Source organism: Lactuca serriola, chromosome 1, assembly GCF_051521515.1.
Source record: "Lactuca serriola cultivar US96UC23 chromosome 1, Lser_US96UC23_V15, whole genome shotgun sequence".
Taxonomy (NCBI): Eukaryota; Viridiplantae; Streptophyta; class Magnoliopsida; order Asterales; family Asteraceae; genus Lactuca; species Lactuca serriola.
This window is the reverse complement of record NC_136408.1, coordinates 79,698,083-79,715,299: the sequence shown is the minus strand read 5'-3', so window position 1 is coordinate 79,715,299 and position 17,217 is coordinate 79,698,083. Positions and strand designations below refer to the sequence as shown.

At 40.8% G+C, this 17,217-nt stretch overlaps 2 protein-coding genes across 2 annotated transcripts; both read right to left on the bottom strand.

The window, feature by feature from the left end:
• Positions 1–12,907: 12,907 nt before the first annotated feature.
• On the bottom strand, positions 12,908–16,242 carry LOC145069592 (uncharacterized). The gene is made up of 3 exons (XM_079016537.1): positions 16,180–16,242; positions 13,503–14,215; positions 12,908–13,426 (listed from the first exon to the last, which is right to left on the bottom strand). The coding sequence occupies exons 2-3, from the start codon at positions 14,206–14,208 to the stop codon at positions 12,963–12,965; spliced, it is 1,170 nt and encodes a 389-aa protein (XP_078872663.1). The 5' UTR covers positions 14,209–14,215; positions 16,180–16,242; the 3' UTR covers positions 12,908–12,962.
• On the bottom strand, positions 14,487–15,526 carry LOC145095393 (uncharacterized). The gene is made up of 2 exons (XM_079033285.1): positions 15,221–15,526; positions 14,487–15,134 (listed from the first exon to the last, which is right to left on the bottom strand). Exons 1-2 carry the CDS (start codon positions 15,524–15,526, stop codon positions 14,487–14,489), a joined length of 954 nt encoding a protein of 317 aa, XP_078889411.1.
• Positions 16,243–17,217: the final 975 nt, after the last annotated feature.

Below are 17,217 nucleotides of genomic sequence, written 5' to 3'. Positions count from 1 at the left end.
GTTAGGGCTCATATCTTTTTTGTGGGGTTTTGGGTGCATCAGACCCCCCTCTTCTGAGTATGCCATAGATCCAGACCTTATAAAATCCAGAGAGTCAGAAAGTAGGAAGCCATTGTTGTACAACCATGGGGTTTTGAAGCTATGAAGCTTTAATGGAGTCTAAATGGCATATAGAGCGTAATATAGCATGCATAGATATTAAGAGCGGATATTTACATGAGTTTTGAGTATTAGGAGGTTAGATCTATGAGTTAGAGTTACAGATCTGACCTCAAGTTACTGAATCAGAAACCCAATGGATCCAACTTGCTGAGTCCATGGGGTGACTCGACGAGTCATAGCGGGTTTGACCTCGTAGCCTTGACCCAGTGTTAACTCATCGAGTTGGGAGTCAACTTAGTGAGCTGAGTGAACCATAGGAAGAACGCGGAGAACACGAGTGGACTCGGCGAGTGACAGGTGTGCACTCGGTGAGTCAGGTCAATCTTAGCTGTTGACTCGGTCTGGCTTTCTATTAACTTCCTGGGTAAGTCAATAAGGGGGCACGAGGGACCAAGGAGGGGTAAAATAGACTTTTACCCATTCCAAGGGTAAAAAGGGGAAAAGAGGACTTAAGGAGTAAATGAGTAATAAGGTGAATAATGATCGAGATGCTTGTCTAATGTGTAAGCGGAGGCTAGTCCGGGATTTTCGAGTGCTGTCTATTACCTACTAGCCATCAGGTGAGTCATCTCACTATACTTTACCTGGAATGGTAACTATGTGTGGCCATAGGGTCTTATGTGCTTGTATGAGTTATATGATTTGATATGATGTGTATATGTTGTATGAGTTGGACTGGAAGGTCAAGCAGGGTTGGACCAGCAGGTCAAGCAGGATTGGACTGGAAGGTCAATAGGGTTAGGACCGGAAGGTTAGTATGGTAGGACCGGAAGATCTACTAGGGTTATGGGATTGGAAGATCCCACTGAGACACAGTGACCGTAAGCTCTTGTAGCCTAAGGTGTCTAGTATGTGTATGTGGTATTTTTGGGGAACTCACTAAGCTTCATGCTTACCGTGTTATGTGTTATGTGTTTCAGGTTTTCTCAGGATCGCGAGAAGGCACCGACTTGATTGTATACACACCAGTGAAAGAGTTATGTTTTGAAGACCCTGGATTTTTATCAAACAATTATGGAGTTGTGATTTTGTAAATTGAATAAATGAGATTATGTGAAATACGTTATGAGAATATATGCGATTTTAAATGAAAATTTTATTTGAAAATTTACGGTGTTACAAGTTGGTATCAGAGCCTTGGTTCGAGGGATTTGGATGCACCTTCGGGTATATCTGGACTTAAACTGAGGATTTGAGAAAAAATTTCAAAAGAAACAATTTTTCTAAAACAAGCAAGAGTTCTAAGAGAAAACGAGAAGGAGCAGTGTTTCCAATTAGCCAGAGCCCGAACGGTGGTTTCCCAAAATACCTAATTTTGTGCTATGAGATATTTTGTGATATTCTGCATGCTAGAGAATGGGCTACGTATTTCATATTTTAGGAGTAGAGTGGCCTGATTTGTGATGCCTTAGCCTAGGAGTTGTTGTTATATGTGATGTGCTTCTGTATGTGCTGAGTAAGAGTATCCAACAGGAATATTACAGAGATAAAGTTTCAAGTAGAGGAGTAATCTTGGAGATACACCTAGATTAGCATTGGAGGAGCCTACTGAGAGAGTAGCTAGATGCCCGCGTGGGGTAGAGTTTCCTGAGTTTGGTGACACCTATTGAGTATGAGTAGAGCAATAGATTTGTAACCTAGAGTGGGTTTTATGTGTTTATTCGATGCCTGAATGTTGCTTGCTTCGTGCTTTGTAGAACTCCCGATGATGGGACTCAGCTACCAAGTGAATGTGATGATATTTAAGAGGTAGATGACTGGCATCATATGAGTTTCTCAGCAGTTGATGGCGGAGAAGTGTGAGAACCTAGGAAGAGCCTAGGGAGTGACCTTAGTCAGATGAGTACGCTAGCAGAGTAGAACATTTTGTTGAGAAGCGAGTACGTGTGACGGGATTGGTGGCGGAGAAGGATGAGCAGCTACTTAGAAACTCTAGGATAGTCTGTGTAGAAAGTATGGGTAGATGTGGCAAGTAGTATGGGCCCGTACTACCGAAGGGTGAGGACCCATACTCGAAACAAGGGGTATTTCGGAGGTTCTATGTAGCAGATTGAGAAGTGATGTCATGGTTCGAGTACCATGCTAAGTAGCACATTGAGAAGCAAAGTCATGGTTGAAGTACCATGCTAAGTAGCAGATTGAGAAGTGATGTAGTGGTTCGAGTACTATGCTTCGTAACAGATAATGCTTATGTTTTTCTAGTTATTCCGTAGTGATTGATTAGGTGGAGATCGGATGCGATAGAGTATGAGGTCAGAGGGCCATGTTGAACGATTTTCCACGAAGCCTCCCTTGCGAGGGAAGTCAAGATGATTCCAGGGTATTTTGAGTGAGATGTCAGACGAAGTCGCAAGACTCAAGGATGAGTAGAGATGGCATTTATGGAGGATCGCGGTCTGAGTTGAGCAATCAACCGCTAGTGGAGATGTCACTTTCTGTGACCAAGAGTTGTGCTATTTCTATTTCCTGTAAGGAACAAAAGAGGTATTAAGATTTCGGTTTCTGAGTTTGGAGGTAAACCTTGTTGGGTAGCGTGGGTTGCGATCTTTCACATGAGTATTTAGGCAGTATGTCGGCTGCAAGGTAATATTATAGTATGAGTGGGTCATCAGTGATGACTGAGATGGTCAAGGACAAGGATATACCCTATCTGACAATAGTAGGGTATATGTTAGCAAAAGTGTCGGGTGGTCAAGAGGTGTATTTTGGGGGCGGTGGCTCTCATTTTCTATGATGGATATCAAGTGTGGAGGGAGGTCTCTGCTCTCATGATAATTCTCATGATGGGACATTGGTTGGGGAGTCGAACATGAAGAGTATGATAGTTCATCATTTTCAGACTATGATTCATGGCTATTACGGGACAGTTGAGATGTCCGGTAGTGTATCAGTGTGAGATTTTGGATGACACGTTGGGAAGTTTTTTGAGGATTTTATCTGAGAGTCAGGATGTTTGGAGTTGCTTTGCCTCTATCGGGAAGATCATCGGGTGTTATGTGGTACTTTCCAGAAGTAAGCATGACGTACCTGGTGGAGCAGTCTGTGGAATAGATTGACGGTGTTCCAAATGGTGATGGTTCGAGCCCTGAGTGGGGGAGAACCGCGTATTTTATTGAGAATATCAGATATTTGTTTAATGAGCGGTTAGAGGGCTGGATATAGTGATCTACGGTGCGGATACATGAGACCAGGATTATTGGTGGTCAAGGCGAGGTGCAGAGCGAGATAATACAGGTTGTACGTGTTTAGGAAATGATGAGTGCCTCCACGGCATGTGTTCGATTGCTCGAGGACCTTGTGGTGGTTAGGAACTCTTCGAGGTTGTAATGGTTATTTCTAGATGGGTGGCTCGTAAGGATAGTTCGGCGGTTGAGGATTTCTGGTTCAAGGTATGGGTTGTTATGTGCACTCTGGGAAGGGGGTAGAAGTTGATTGGGCAACCAACTTCAGGGTCGGTATTTGTATTTTTTTGCATGGGTTTTGAGAAATAGAGGAAGGAGTTTCAGATGGTCATCAACGTGTTCTGAGCCATTGAAAATTCCTCTGGGTTTCCATTGAGAGTTGGAACATTCCGAAGTTATGAGTTGTTCTAGAGGAAGATTAGTTATGAGATTCTGAAAGGAATTCTGCCAAGATGCGTTGTGTCTCAGAGTATGATGTTGTAAATAGGAGATCAGTGGCTGAGGCAAGATACCGTGAGGTTCTGTGATGGTGTACCGAGGCATCCAGGATTAATGCCTTGAATTTCATATTATTTTGGGTCTTGAGTTTGAGATGGCAAGTGGGGTATCAAGTGTCTATGGTACCAGTGGGAGCCCTTTGGCTAATGGCATCAAGTGAGATTATTTAAGAAAATGGATTACAGCGAGAGGTTGTTGTGATGCTACGGGGATCCACAGTACTCACTAGTCAGCGAGATGTTGTTGTGATGCTATGGGGAGCCGTAGTACTCACTAGTCAGCGAGAGGTTGTTGTGATGCTACGGGGAGCCGTAGTACTCACTAGTCAGCGAGAAGTTGTTGTGATGCAGTGGGGAGCCGCAGTACTCACTAGTCAGCGAGAGGTTGTTGTGATGCTACGGAGAGCCGTAGTACTCACTAGTCAGCTCGAGGTTGTTGTGATCCTATGGGGAGCCGTAGTACTCACTAGTCAGAGAGAGGATGTTGTCAAGCTACGCGGATCCGTATTACTCACTAGGCAGCGAGAGAGTGTTGTGATACTGCGGGGAGCCATAGTATTCACTAGTTAGTGAGATGGAATGTTATGATACCATGGGGAGCCGTATTATACACTAGTCAGAGCATGATGCAGAAGAGTTTTAGGCTTGAGTAGCCCTAATATTTGAGTTTTTTGGAGGCCTGGTGGTCGGACCAAGGGCAAGACCGGGGTCTCCTCAGTGATTGGGAATCGTATTATTCTGAATAAGATGTCAGTATTACAAGTTAGAAGGAATTGGATAAGTGATGTACGTATGGGTTGCGGGTCATAGGTCATGAGCTGAGTGGTTCATTGGGACGAGTGGTTCCAATTTTGGGGCGGACTAGACTCTCAGGTTTGAGTTTGGCTCTGGTGGTGCGTTGGGTAGGCGAGATGATATTCCAGATTCAGAGACGGGTTCCAAGTTGAGGGGTATTGGTTGTCGTTGATGTCTTAGACCTGTGTAGGTCGGTGCTTTGGTACAGGTGGTACCTCGAGGCGCATGAAACTAATGAGCAGTAGACGATAGGGGTCGGGGGTGAGTCGACCTTCGGTTGGGATTGTAGCATTCGCTTTGGGTAAAGAGAACTTCGTGACTTGTGTGTCACAACGGGCCGAGATAGTTGTTGTGAGAAGGAAGTCGGCGAGACGTTCTGGGGCATGCTTTGGGTAAACTTTGGAGGTTCAACTGATGGGTCGAGAGTTGACCATGTGCTCAAGTATTGAATGGAATATTGGGGAAGAAGTTGGAGCTTATGATTTTTAGATGTTTGAGGACTTTCGAGCGAGTATGATCATTTTTGTTCTTGTATTGGAGAACAGGGTGTTGAAAGTTTATTGTTCGGATGGGTTCAGATGGTAGTTCAGTGGATGAGCCTTGGTGGGAGGTGAACCCTTTCATTCCTTGGGGCGTGATTCGAATCGTTTTATACGTTGGTATGAGTAATCAGTAGTTGGTTGTGGATTTTGTCTTATGAGAATCAGAGGAGCAGTGTGTTATCAGGGTTTGATGATTCGAGGAGCGAATAACATGGTGATAGCTTGGGTGGGTGGTCTGGCAGCGGGTCAGGCCACTAGAGTTCTAGATTTTTGGAATGTCAGAAAGGGGTATCTTAGTGGCAAAAGGGTTGGTTTTGTTACGGACTTGGGAATTTCTGTGTGGATTCAGGTGTCCATGGAAAAAGATATCAGTGTGGTATGAGATCCATTTGGTAGTGCCTTTCCGGTTATTGGATTCACTCCTTGTGTAATTAAGGAGCAATTTCGAGGGCGAAATCTAATTCTAGTGGGGGAGAATAGTAACATCCTGATTTTTGAGGTATAACATTTCTATATGTAAATAGGAGTTTGCTTGGGTGACTCGACGAGTTGGTGCCTCAACTCGTCGAGCAGGGTCGTGACTGGGTGATATGGAAAATGAATGGACCCGACGAGTCAGAGGGATGACTCGCCGAGTCAGCACTGTTGGAAGAAACCCTAATTTTCTCGAGCCTGGGCCTATTTAAAGGCACTTATAGCCTCCATATTTTCCTCCCATCAGGGCCATTCATCACTTGGGAGAAACCCTAGAGGCATTGGTGAGCAAGAGAGGGAAAAGGGCTCATTTGAGGTCATTCCTTGGGAAGAATATCAGGGGTGTTACAAGGATCAAGAAGAGAGCATGTGGATCTACTTCATCTCCATCTTCAGCATCAGATTTAGGTATGAAGTCCTTACCTTTTCTGATTTATTGAATATATCCCTTGAGTATAAGAAGTTAGGGCTCATATCTTTTTTGTGGGGTTTTGGGTGCATCAAACCCCCCTCTTCTGAGTATGCCATAGATCCGGACCTTGTAAGGTCCAGAGAGTCAAAAAGTAGGAAGCCATTGTTGTGCAACCATGGGGTTTTGAAGCAATGAAGTTTTAATGGAGTCTAAATGGCATATAGAGCGTACTATACAATGCATTGATATCAAGATCGGACCTTTACATGACTTTTGAGTATTAGGAGGTTGGATCTATGAGTTAGAGTTACAGATCTAACCTCAGGCGACTGAATGAGAATCCCGATGGAGCCAACTTGTCGAGTCCATGGGGTGACTCGACGAGTCATAGCGGGTTTTGTTGGGTTTTGAGCAATCTAACACTCCTAAGTTATTCACGCAACCCTAAAACCTTGGATCTATGTTTTACTATGAATACATGCAACTTTGATTTTCCAAGGTTCATAACCTATCTAGAATGGCATGGGGAACATTAAACATAATGGCTAGAAGAATTACATACCTTTCAACTGTGAGTTGTTTCCTTGGAGTTTAACAGACTAGCACCAGTAATGTGGATGCCTCAAATGGAAATCACAAATCACCACAAACTTGGAAAAACCTTATGAGAGTGTATGCTTGCTTATGGGAATCGGCAACCACCTTTTTCGCACACAACTAGTGCCATTTCAAGCATCACAAGCTCCTTTATATAGTGTGGAGGATTAGGGTTACATCCATGTAAACCCTAATACCCATGACTCTTCCTTTCCAAGGATCCATGGGTTAAAAGCTCCATGCACTATCCATGGACTCCCATGCATAACAAGCCCATTCAAAATGAGTATTAGCCCACACTTATATAAATACAAGAGCCCATATTTAATTACTCACCTTTTTTATCACCAAATTAATTATCAAATTTATTTATGATCAATACTAATTAAATAATATGATTTCTTATTAACATATTATAACTTATAACATATTAACAAATCATAAACATACAATTCTCAAAGGTTTAACCATTACTAGTTCGGGTGAAGTGCAACCCAAATGGAACAGTCGAGTCGGGTCAAGTATATACCAAATAAAGTATGGACTTAGACACACCTTATCCAACAGTTTGTTGGATTAGTGTCTAAGGCTATAACTATATTTGATAAGTACTTGACCGATTGTGCATGGTCCTTTTGGGTTGCCTTCACCATAGCAACTTGACAGGGTGATTTAGAGAGAAGAGATATTATAATTAATATATTATAACAATAATATATTAAAAGAATAATATTATTTGATTAATATAAGTCATAAATTAATTAGGAATTCATTTGATGACTTAAAGAGATTAATTGAATAAAAGGGTATAAACTGTCAAATGTATGAAAGTTGTATTTTGAGCTAATAATCCTTATGGATATAGGGTTGGACGATTTTAGGGATATGGATCACCTAGAAATCATCCAAGGGCTTATCCAGGAAGAGATTTGGATTGCTTTGAGGCTAAGTTATCCAATTAGGGTTTAAGGGTGAAACCCTAGGAGCTCACAGTATAAATAGACCCATAGGGTTGAGGAAATCGGCCACCATTGTGATTGGAGAAACCCTAGAGCCGATTTCCCTCTTCCTCATATCTCTCAAGTCACCTTCTTGCTAGTTGGTATTTGTAAGCCATTAGAGGAGTGACATTTGTGACTCTTAGCTCGAAGAAGAAGGTTTCAAGCAAATAACTGAAGGTATTATTCTAGATCTCTTTTCATATGTTTTGTTCTTAAATCTAGCCGTGAAAGTCTTGGAATTATTGCATGTTCAATTAGTGAAACCTAGATCCAAGCTATAGGGTTGTATGGGCACATAGGTAAAGTTCTTATGTCCAAAACCCATTAGTGGTATCAGAGCCATGATTGGTTTCAATTGAATATGATGCTTAGCTATTTTACTTGCTGATAATCGTTTTTTCTTGCCCTCTGTCGACTCAACTCGGCGAGTCAGTTTTTGGACTCGGCGAGTCCCAAAGCTGGACTTGGCGAGTCCGAGTGTCAGACAGAGGATAATTCGGGATTTTGTTTTTGTTTTGTCTTGGATTGATACCTAAATCGTTTTATTATGTAAAAATCCGAATTTTAACTTAATTTAATGATTATCCTCGACATAAATAAAGATAATTTCAAATCTTTTAAATATTGATTATTTATATGATAAATATTGGACTATTTAAGAATATTTGGTAATTATCTAATGGCTAAAATTGGATTAGGTCAAATATGGATAATTATGAAATTAATTGTTTAATTTGAATTATTTGTTATTTGATCCATATTGTTTGAAAAGTTCAATTTCTATCCCGAAGTTTTGAAATTTGAATTTTGTGATTAATAGTTTAATTTAGAAGAATTTAAATTTCAACCCCCTAGAGTTTTACAAGTTTAAAATTCAACCCTATACTATTATATTATTAGAAGCTTAATAAATATATAAGTAAGATTAAAATGCTAGTCTTACCGTTAGTAGGCCTCATTCACGAAGCCGGTCTATAAGGTGGGTATAAGGTTGCTGCCTATAAAATGGCGCTTAATGGGTGTACACTCACACCCACCGCTTGCTTGATCGGTGGAGGGTCGTTAGCCGAACGGGTAGGATAAGGCAACTATCTCTCCTCATTAATAAGTATAATGAATCTATAAAGTAACTAAACTATTTTATAAAATTCCCAATCTTAGTTACTTTAGGAAAAGTGAATTGATGCAATCCCATGAAATTGCACTTTGCACCCTTGCTAAGAAGTAAATGGAGCGTGTGTGGTTTACCGGCACACTAATTGGTTCTAAGAAAAGGTGGCAAAGGGTGATTCATTGTTTATCATATTTCGATAGAGCGTGTGTGGTTTACCGGCACATCGAATAGATGATTGTAACACTGAAGGCACCTTGTAGATTTGCATGGTAATTCACACCCGCTTTCTGATACTCGGTATCCCAGTCGCAAACTAGAGGGGCGTATCGAGATTTAAACATGCCATTGAAAGGTTCAATGAATCTCTAAAAATCTAGGAATTCTCAATAAAACTTAAAGTTATGTTTTCGTGGTGAAGAATTGGTGAATCGTCATTCACTTACCTCCAAATTATTTGCATGATTAGATTACGGCATCCCTTTTCTAATATGTGAATAGTGTTGTTGGGTCCTAGCCCTAATTTTTCATTTTGGGTGTTTAATTAGGGATCCAAAATTCTAATCAAACTTTGTCCTTTCTATTTGTAGATGTGGAACGCAAACAACGCTGCTGCCAACTCATTCACCTTAATGAGTCTTTCCCAAAAGGTGACCTTCGATGGTACCAACTTTAGCAAATGGATAAGATACATTCGCACCATTGCACGCTATGAGGACAAAGAGTATGTCCTCGACGAAAAGCTCAAGGAGGTCAACCCGGAAATCGCTACTCCCGAAGAAATGGTTGTCTTTGAGACACACGAACGTGATGCAACGAAAGTATATTGCATCATGATAGCCACTATGAAACAAGAATTCCAAAACTCCTATGAGGACATGTATCCGTATGAAATGCATCAAGACTTGATGGAGAGGTACCATCAAAGCGCGAGGCAAGAGCGCTACAATATCATCACTAATATGATCACTGCTAAGATGGGAAATGGAGAATCGTTGACTGTGCACTTGCAAAAGATGCAACGATATGTTGATCGTCTTCGCAAGTTAAATGTTAACTTTGGGGAGGATTTGGCCATCGACATCGTTCTTCATTCCTTGCCTTCATGCTACAACCAATTTAGGATGACCTACCACATGAACAAGGAAGAGGTCACCCTAAGAAAGCTCCAAGGACTCCTTAGGACTGCTGAGAGCAACCTAAAGGACAAGTCTGTTGCACCATCTCCCACACCAACCACTGCCCCTGTTTTGGCTATAGGGCAGGGAAGGGGCAAGAAGAGGAAGGCTCCGTCAAAGAGCCACCGCAAGGGAAAATCCCAAGGTGGTTCCTCCTCTAGTGGGACCAAAGTTGATCCTACTAAGCCCAACCCTAACCCAAAGGAGGCAGAGTGCCATCATTACCACAAGATAGGGCATTGGAAGAGAAGCTGCCCGGAAGACCTGCAAGCCATCAAGGAGGGAAAGATCAAGCCATCTTTTGCAGGTATATACACAATTAAATCTAGTAATTCATCTCACACTATTTCTTGGGTTCTTGATACAGGATGTGGTTACCACATTTGTTCTGATTTGCAGGTACTAAGAAGAAATAGAGATGTGGAGCAAGGAAGAATAAATCTAATCATGGGAAACAGAAGATCATCGCCTGTCACCAAGATTGGAGTGTATTCTTTAGTGCTTAGTAATGGATTAGGTCTAGATTTAAATAACTGTTGCTACTCGCCTGATATGGCAAGAAACATCATTTCATTTCATGGTTTGTTTAGACAAGGATTTAGAAATTCATTTAATAATATGAATGGTTCTATTTATGCTTATCTAAATGGTGTTTTACACTTTGAAGCAATGACTTGTAATGGAATTTATGAGACTGTTATGGTTGTAGATAACCTAGGAAATGATGTGTTGTGTATAGATTCTTCCAATAGTGTGGATAAGGCATCTTTGTGGCATTGTCGTCTTGGACATGTCAACAAGAAGCGCATAGCCCAACTCCAAAAGGATGGAGTGTTGGAGTCGTTCGACCGTAGGGTAGATGACACGTGCGAATCTTGTTTACTTGGAAAGATAACCAAGTCACCCTTCACTGGCACTTGTGATAGGGGTGAGGGTTTTTTGGATCTCATACATACCGATGTATGTGGGCCCTTTAGATCCACCACAAAGGATGAAAACCGCTTCTACGTGACTTTCACCGATGATTATAGTAGATATGAGTATACTTACTTAATCAAGCATAAGTCTGAAACATTTGAAAAGTTCAAAGAGTTCAAGAATGAAGTGGAGAATCAATTGGGCAGGAAGATAAAGATGCTTCGATCCGATCGAGGAGGAGAGTACCTAAGTCTTGAATTCCACGACTATCTCAAGGAATGTGGAATAGCTTCGCAATTGACGCCACCTAGGACACTGCAGTTAAATGGTGTGGCAGAAAGGCGCAATCGAACCTTGTTGGACATGGTTCGTTCTATGATGATTCGTGCTTCACTACCTATCTTATTTTGGGGGTATGCCTTAGAGACTGCCGCCCATATCCTTAACCGAGTCCCTACTAAGAATGTTGCCAAAACACTTCACGAGATGTGGACAGGGAAAGCTCCCTCGTTGGCACATATCAAAGTTTGGGGTTGTGAAGTTTTCGTAAGACGAGAAACTCATGACAAGCTCGAACCTCATAGTGAGTGATGTATTTTCATCGGCTACCCGCAGAAATCCTTTGGATATCTCTTCTATTGACCGAGTGACAGTGTTGTCTTCGTTGCGAGGAGAGGGGTTTTCCGAGAGAGAGAACTCATAAGCCAAGGAGACAGTAGGAGGTAAATTGATCTCGAAGAGATTCAAGAGTTAAGTGATGAAGGAACCTCTACCGCTGGCGCTCAACCCGAGGAGGAATTCCGGTTGAACCAATTGACGAGTCATTACCTCTTAGACGTTCCGAAAGAGTTAGAGTTCAACCCCGGTTTTATGGTTTTCATATTACTACTGAAGGGGACACGTATATTAGTGATGGTACACTAATAAATCTAGATGAACCTAATTGCTATAAGGAAGCCATGGCATGCCCGGAGTCTGCGAAGTGGAAAGAGGCGATGGACAGCGAGATTCAGTCCATGTATGACAACCAAGTTTGGAATTTGGTTGACAATGTGCCCGGACGTAAGACGGTTGGGTGCAAATGGATATTCAAGAAGAAGACCGACGTGGATGGGAATGTGCACACGTACAAGGCGCGATTGGTTGCGAAGGGCTTTACTCAAACTCCCGGAGTTGACTACGATGAGACCTTCTCACCAGTTGCGAAGATAAAGTCTATTAGAGTGATGCTAGCTATTGCCGCATTTCATGATTATGAGATATGGCAAATGAATGTCAAGACTGATTTCCTTAATGGGAAGTTGGCTGAGGATGTTTACATGGCTCAGCCAGAGGGTTTTGTCGATCTGAAGCATCCGAATAGAGTGTGCAAGCTTGAGAAGTCCATCTATGGACTTAATCAAGCGTCTCGCAGATGGAATCTTTGCTTTGATGAGAAAGTCAAGGAGTTTGGATTTGTACGAAGCGAAGATGAATCATGTGTATATGCCAAAGCCAGTGGGAGCATAGTTAGCTTTCTCGTTTTGTATGTAGACGACATACTGCTCATAGGAAACGACGTCCCGACTCTGCAGGAGGTTAAGTCCTGGCTCGAGAAGTGTTTCGCTATGAAGGACCTCAGAGAGGCTTCCTATATTTTGGGAATAAGGATAGTGAGAGAAAGAAGTAAAAGACTAATAGGACTTAATCAGAATACTTACTTAGATAAAGTACTAAAATGTTTTAGTATGGAAAACTCGAAGAAGGGAGAACTACCGATACAGAGTAATATCAAATTAGTAAGGTGTTGTTTGTTTTTCCGAAGTGAAACTGTCTGAAGTCTGCGGACCACCTCTGCGGTCCTCTGCAGCAGAAGAGGTGGACCAAAGTGCTGCAGACTGTAATGAGAAGCATGTTTGTTTTTTTAACATCTGCAGACTGCTGCAGATATTAAAAAATTTAAAATAAACTAATTTAATAAACCGAAGATAGTTTTTTAATACCAAAAATTTAATAATAGTAGTTTTAAAACATTGAAATAAAATTCAAACAACCAAATTAGTCTTATAATAACATTTTTAAATAAAATTCATAGAACCAAACTTTAATAATTTTCATTCCATATTTTGCATCAATTGCTCGGCAATTTCATCCCGTAACTGGGTCATATATTCACGGTCCGCTGCAGTACCATGTGTTGGAATCTCATCTTCATCATTATCAACGACTGCATTGTTATTCCGAACCGAGACATTTGGTTCATCATATCGTGCAAAAAACTCATCACGTAGTCCCTCTCTTCTTATAAAATTATGAAGCGCAAAACATGCTAGGGTTATGTTTCGTTGTGTAACCAACGAGAATGGTGCCATCCTCTTCAATATAGGGAATCGTGCTTTCAAGACACCAAAAGCCCGCTCAATGACATTCCGAAGTTTTGCATGTGCATGGTTAAATTTTTCTTTATTCGTTAATGCACGTCTTCGACGGAAATCTCCAAGCCAATACCTTACATTACGGTACGGTGCCATAAAACCTCGAATGTTTGCATAGGCGGCATCACAAAGATAATATTTATCTGTAAAAAAGCAAAAAAAAAAAAGTCATTTATTTTTCAAGCTAAGATAAAACTATTTAAATAACCATAAATTTACCTGGTGGTGGGAGCGGGAATGGTGCATGTGGATTTGCTAATGCTTCTGATAAAATTCTAGAATCGTGTGCTATCCCTTCCCAACCGGCCACAACAAACGTAAACATCATGTTGAAGTCACATATTGCCAATACGTTTTGGTAACAATCGCCTTTTCCCCTACTTCTATATAAATCCCGTTTGTTTGCAGGGACAACAGCATGTATCAAAGTGCCATCAAGTGCACCAACTGCTCCCTTGAACACCCGTCGTAGCCTCCTATTATGTCCCGGAATATTTGGATTCGGATTAAAAGAAGTTGGCACTATAATGTCATGTGCGAAAAGCAACATTTTGTCCAACACTTCATGAAAAAACTTATGAATTGTTTGCTTTGAGTGTTGAAATCTCCGCTTGATAATCACATAACGTTGGTTATGACCGATCATCATCAAAAACATAGCCATCTTCTCCTCAACCGACACATGTTTGCTATCCTTTAACGCGTAGTGTACTCTAAAATGAGCACATAGCCGAACAAATGATTCACGGGACATACGTAGCACTTCAAGACATTGTAGAGGATTACGGTGAAGTAACTCTAACGTAAATTCATGTCCCGTCATTTCCGAATCGTTGTCCCGCACTCGTTTGACACCTCTCTTCCAAAAGTAGCGGACGTACAAGTACATAAGAATTATGAGTAATATCTTTTTGTCGTGATCCATTACAAACCTATTAATCAACAAAACATAACATAACATAAGATAAAAACATAACATAAATCTCAAGTACAAAAAAATATAAAATAAATTTCAAGTGCCAAAAAACATAACATAAATTTCAAGTACCAAAAAACATAACATAAATTTCAAGTACCAAATAACATAACATAAATCTCAAGTACCAAATACTAAAAATAACATTCAAGTAGAAATAACCAAAAAACATAACCATATAGTTCCAAAACATGCAATTAAAACCTAAACAACTCAAACATATAAAGTCAACGAACGATCTTTCCATCCTTTAAAACTCCCAAACTTGTAGTTGTCATCTCGATCCATCCTCTTAATATTCGTGGATCATTAGGCAAATTTACCCACATCTCTCTCATACTCATGGTCCCTCCAAAAATGTGATACGCAGCAAATCGTAGAGGGTCTATTGGGTCTAACTCGAGCAACTCAAGCTTCTCTAAACATTGGGGAATTGTTGGCCCTTGAGTCAAATGACGTAGAGCTTTTTGCATCTCCAATGCTAAATCATCAGCAGTAATAGAAGCTTTAGGCGAGGCAGAAGAAGGTGGATCAGGTGAGGCACTAGGAGCTCTAGGTCTAGGAGTTGAGGGTTTGGCCCTTTTGTTGGGGTTACCAGAAGGTGAAGCAGCAGAAGGTGAAGCAGCAGAAGGTGAATGCTGAGTAAAATGCTCACTAGTATGATTGGAAAAGAAATCATCCTCATCTATGTTAATAGAAGGGGCGTCCATAAGATGTAGTGGTGCGACATGGAAAGAAGATGATCCATGTCCCGATGGTGTTTGGGATGTGGCATAACTGAGATTACCGGATGCACTGTTTCCATCAAAGAGTTCTGCACAAAGCTCTGGAAACAATAATGGGACGGTTTTCAAAGAAGCGGCTTTCGGATGTCCCTAAACGCAATCAATGTAACAAAAGTAATATAAGAATTGGCAACTATATAAACAAAATACATATAAATATGTGTGTGTATATATACCTTTTTAAAGTCCTCCCACTCCTCATTTGTTAAATTAAAAATATTTGTTTGGGGATTGTAAAGGTTTCCAGTTTTATTTTTTAAGTACAACCATCCTGTGTATTTGGCTTTAAAGTTATCATAGGCGTTTTTTAATTGTCGTTGACTCAAATCCACGCCATATTTTTCCTTAATGGTTGTTCCTAACTTGTACCATGATTGTTTGTGCAAACTCAAACCTTTTCTACCCACGGTTTGCACTTCTTCAATACAAGTGAGCAATAAGCATTTTGTTTGCTCATTGGTCCATGTATGTTTATCTCCCATCGCTAATAACAAAAAAAATATAGAATACATACTTTAGCAAAAAAGATTAATCATATTTCAACATAATCAACAAATACGTTTAGCATATTCAACAATTTAAGCACAAACTTGAAAAGAAGCATAAACTTGATCTCCATTCAAGAAATACAAGTGATAACAATTCAACAAATAAGTTAAAAAAAACCATTTGAGCTAATGATTTCAGCATATAAACTAATATACGAGTTTATGATTTCACAATATAAGTATATGATTTCAGCAAGGATTATGATTGTACCCAACATTCATAACAATTCAACACAAAAATTCATGAACCTAAACATAAATCATGGCTCTAATTAAAGAACAAAACACAAACTCCTAGAATTATAACAAAGCACTAAAGCAGAATTTTAACTCAATTTATGCTTGCAATATCTCTAACTGCTAGAATTATAACAAAACAAAAACTTCTCTCTATGGTGGATCTATAAAAAAAAGGTCAATTATGCCCTTATGAAACCATTAAAATCATGAGATTATCATCTTTATTTCACAGCTTCAAAGCTTATTTCACAGCTTCTTTCTTCAATCATATTTCACAGCTTCAATTTTATTTCACACTTTCAAAGTCAATTAAGAAATCTGGACAAAAAAATAAAAAAAAAACAAACCTGTGTGATGTGATGTTGAAGACGAAGGCAGATGGAGGATGGGCAGTGAAATCGGCGACCACCAGCAGCAGGGAGCGGCGAGCAGCAGCAACAGCGACGGCGACTAGCAGCAGCAGCGATGGCGACCAGCGACGGCGAGCAAAATTCTTCCGGTCTTCAACACGTTCGACGCCAAGAAAGAATGAACGACTTGCGGCTGTGGTTTTGTCCGTTTCTTTTTTTTTGTTATTAGGTTTAGAAGTGTTGAGAAGAGGTAAGCCCAATGCTGCGTGGGGAAGAGGACGGGAAGAGGTTTTTAAGCCCGAAGCCTTCTAAAAATCAAACTGCTGCGAATTTAAAAGTGCTGCGCGTGTGCTGCGCCGCGCAACACTAAGAGGTTAGAAGAGGATTTTTTAAAAAAACAAACACAACCTAAGACTCAAAGTCCGAGTATCGAATCTGAGATAGTTGAGATGAGCCGAGTACCTTACGCTTCCGCAGTTGGCTCGATCATGTATGCTATGACTTGTACTCGACCTGATTTGGCCTTCGCTTGGAGCATGGTCAGTAGATATCAAGGGAATCCTGGTAGAGCGCATTGGATTGCGGTCAAGAACATCCTTAAGTACCTTCGGAGGACCAAGGAATTGTTTCTAGTCCTCGGAGGGAGTGATGAGTTAAAGGTGCGAGGGTACAGTGACGCTAGTTTCTAGACCGACAGGGACAACTACCGTTCGCAGTCGGGATGGGTCTTTACCCTTAATGGAGGAGCGGTAACTTGGAAAAGTTCCAAACAGGAAACTGTAGCTGATTCAACGTGCGAATCAGAGTATATTGCAGCGAGCGAAGCGTCAAAGGAGGCAATATGGTTCAAGAACTTCATTGGCGATCTTGGAGTTGTGCCAGCCATTAAGGAGCCCATGGAGATTTTTTGTGATAATGAAGGAGCGGTTGCCTTGACCAAGGAACCGAGGGATCATGGTAGATCTCGGCATATCGATAGAAAATATCACTTTATTAGGCATCGAGTAGAAGAAGGACACCTCGTGGTTAAGAGGA

Coding starts and splice junctions, on each gene's coding strand:
- LOC145095393 (XM_079033285.1), bottom strand. CDS start 15,526: ATGGGAGATAAACATACATGGACCAATGAGCAAACAAAATGCTTATTG. Junction 15,135..15,220: donor AGTGGGAGGACTTTAAAAAG/GTATATATACAC, acceptor GATTGCGTTTAG/GGACATCCGAAAGCCGCTTC.
- LOC145069592 (XM_079016537.1), bottom strand. CDS start 14,208: ATGGATCACGACAAAAAGATATTACTCATAATTCTTATGTACTTGTAC. Junction 13,427..13,502: donor ATTCCCGCTCCCACCACCAG/GTAAATTTATGG, acceptor GCTTTTTTACAG/ATAAATATTATCTTTGTGAT.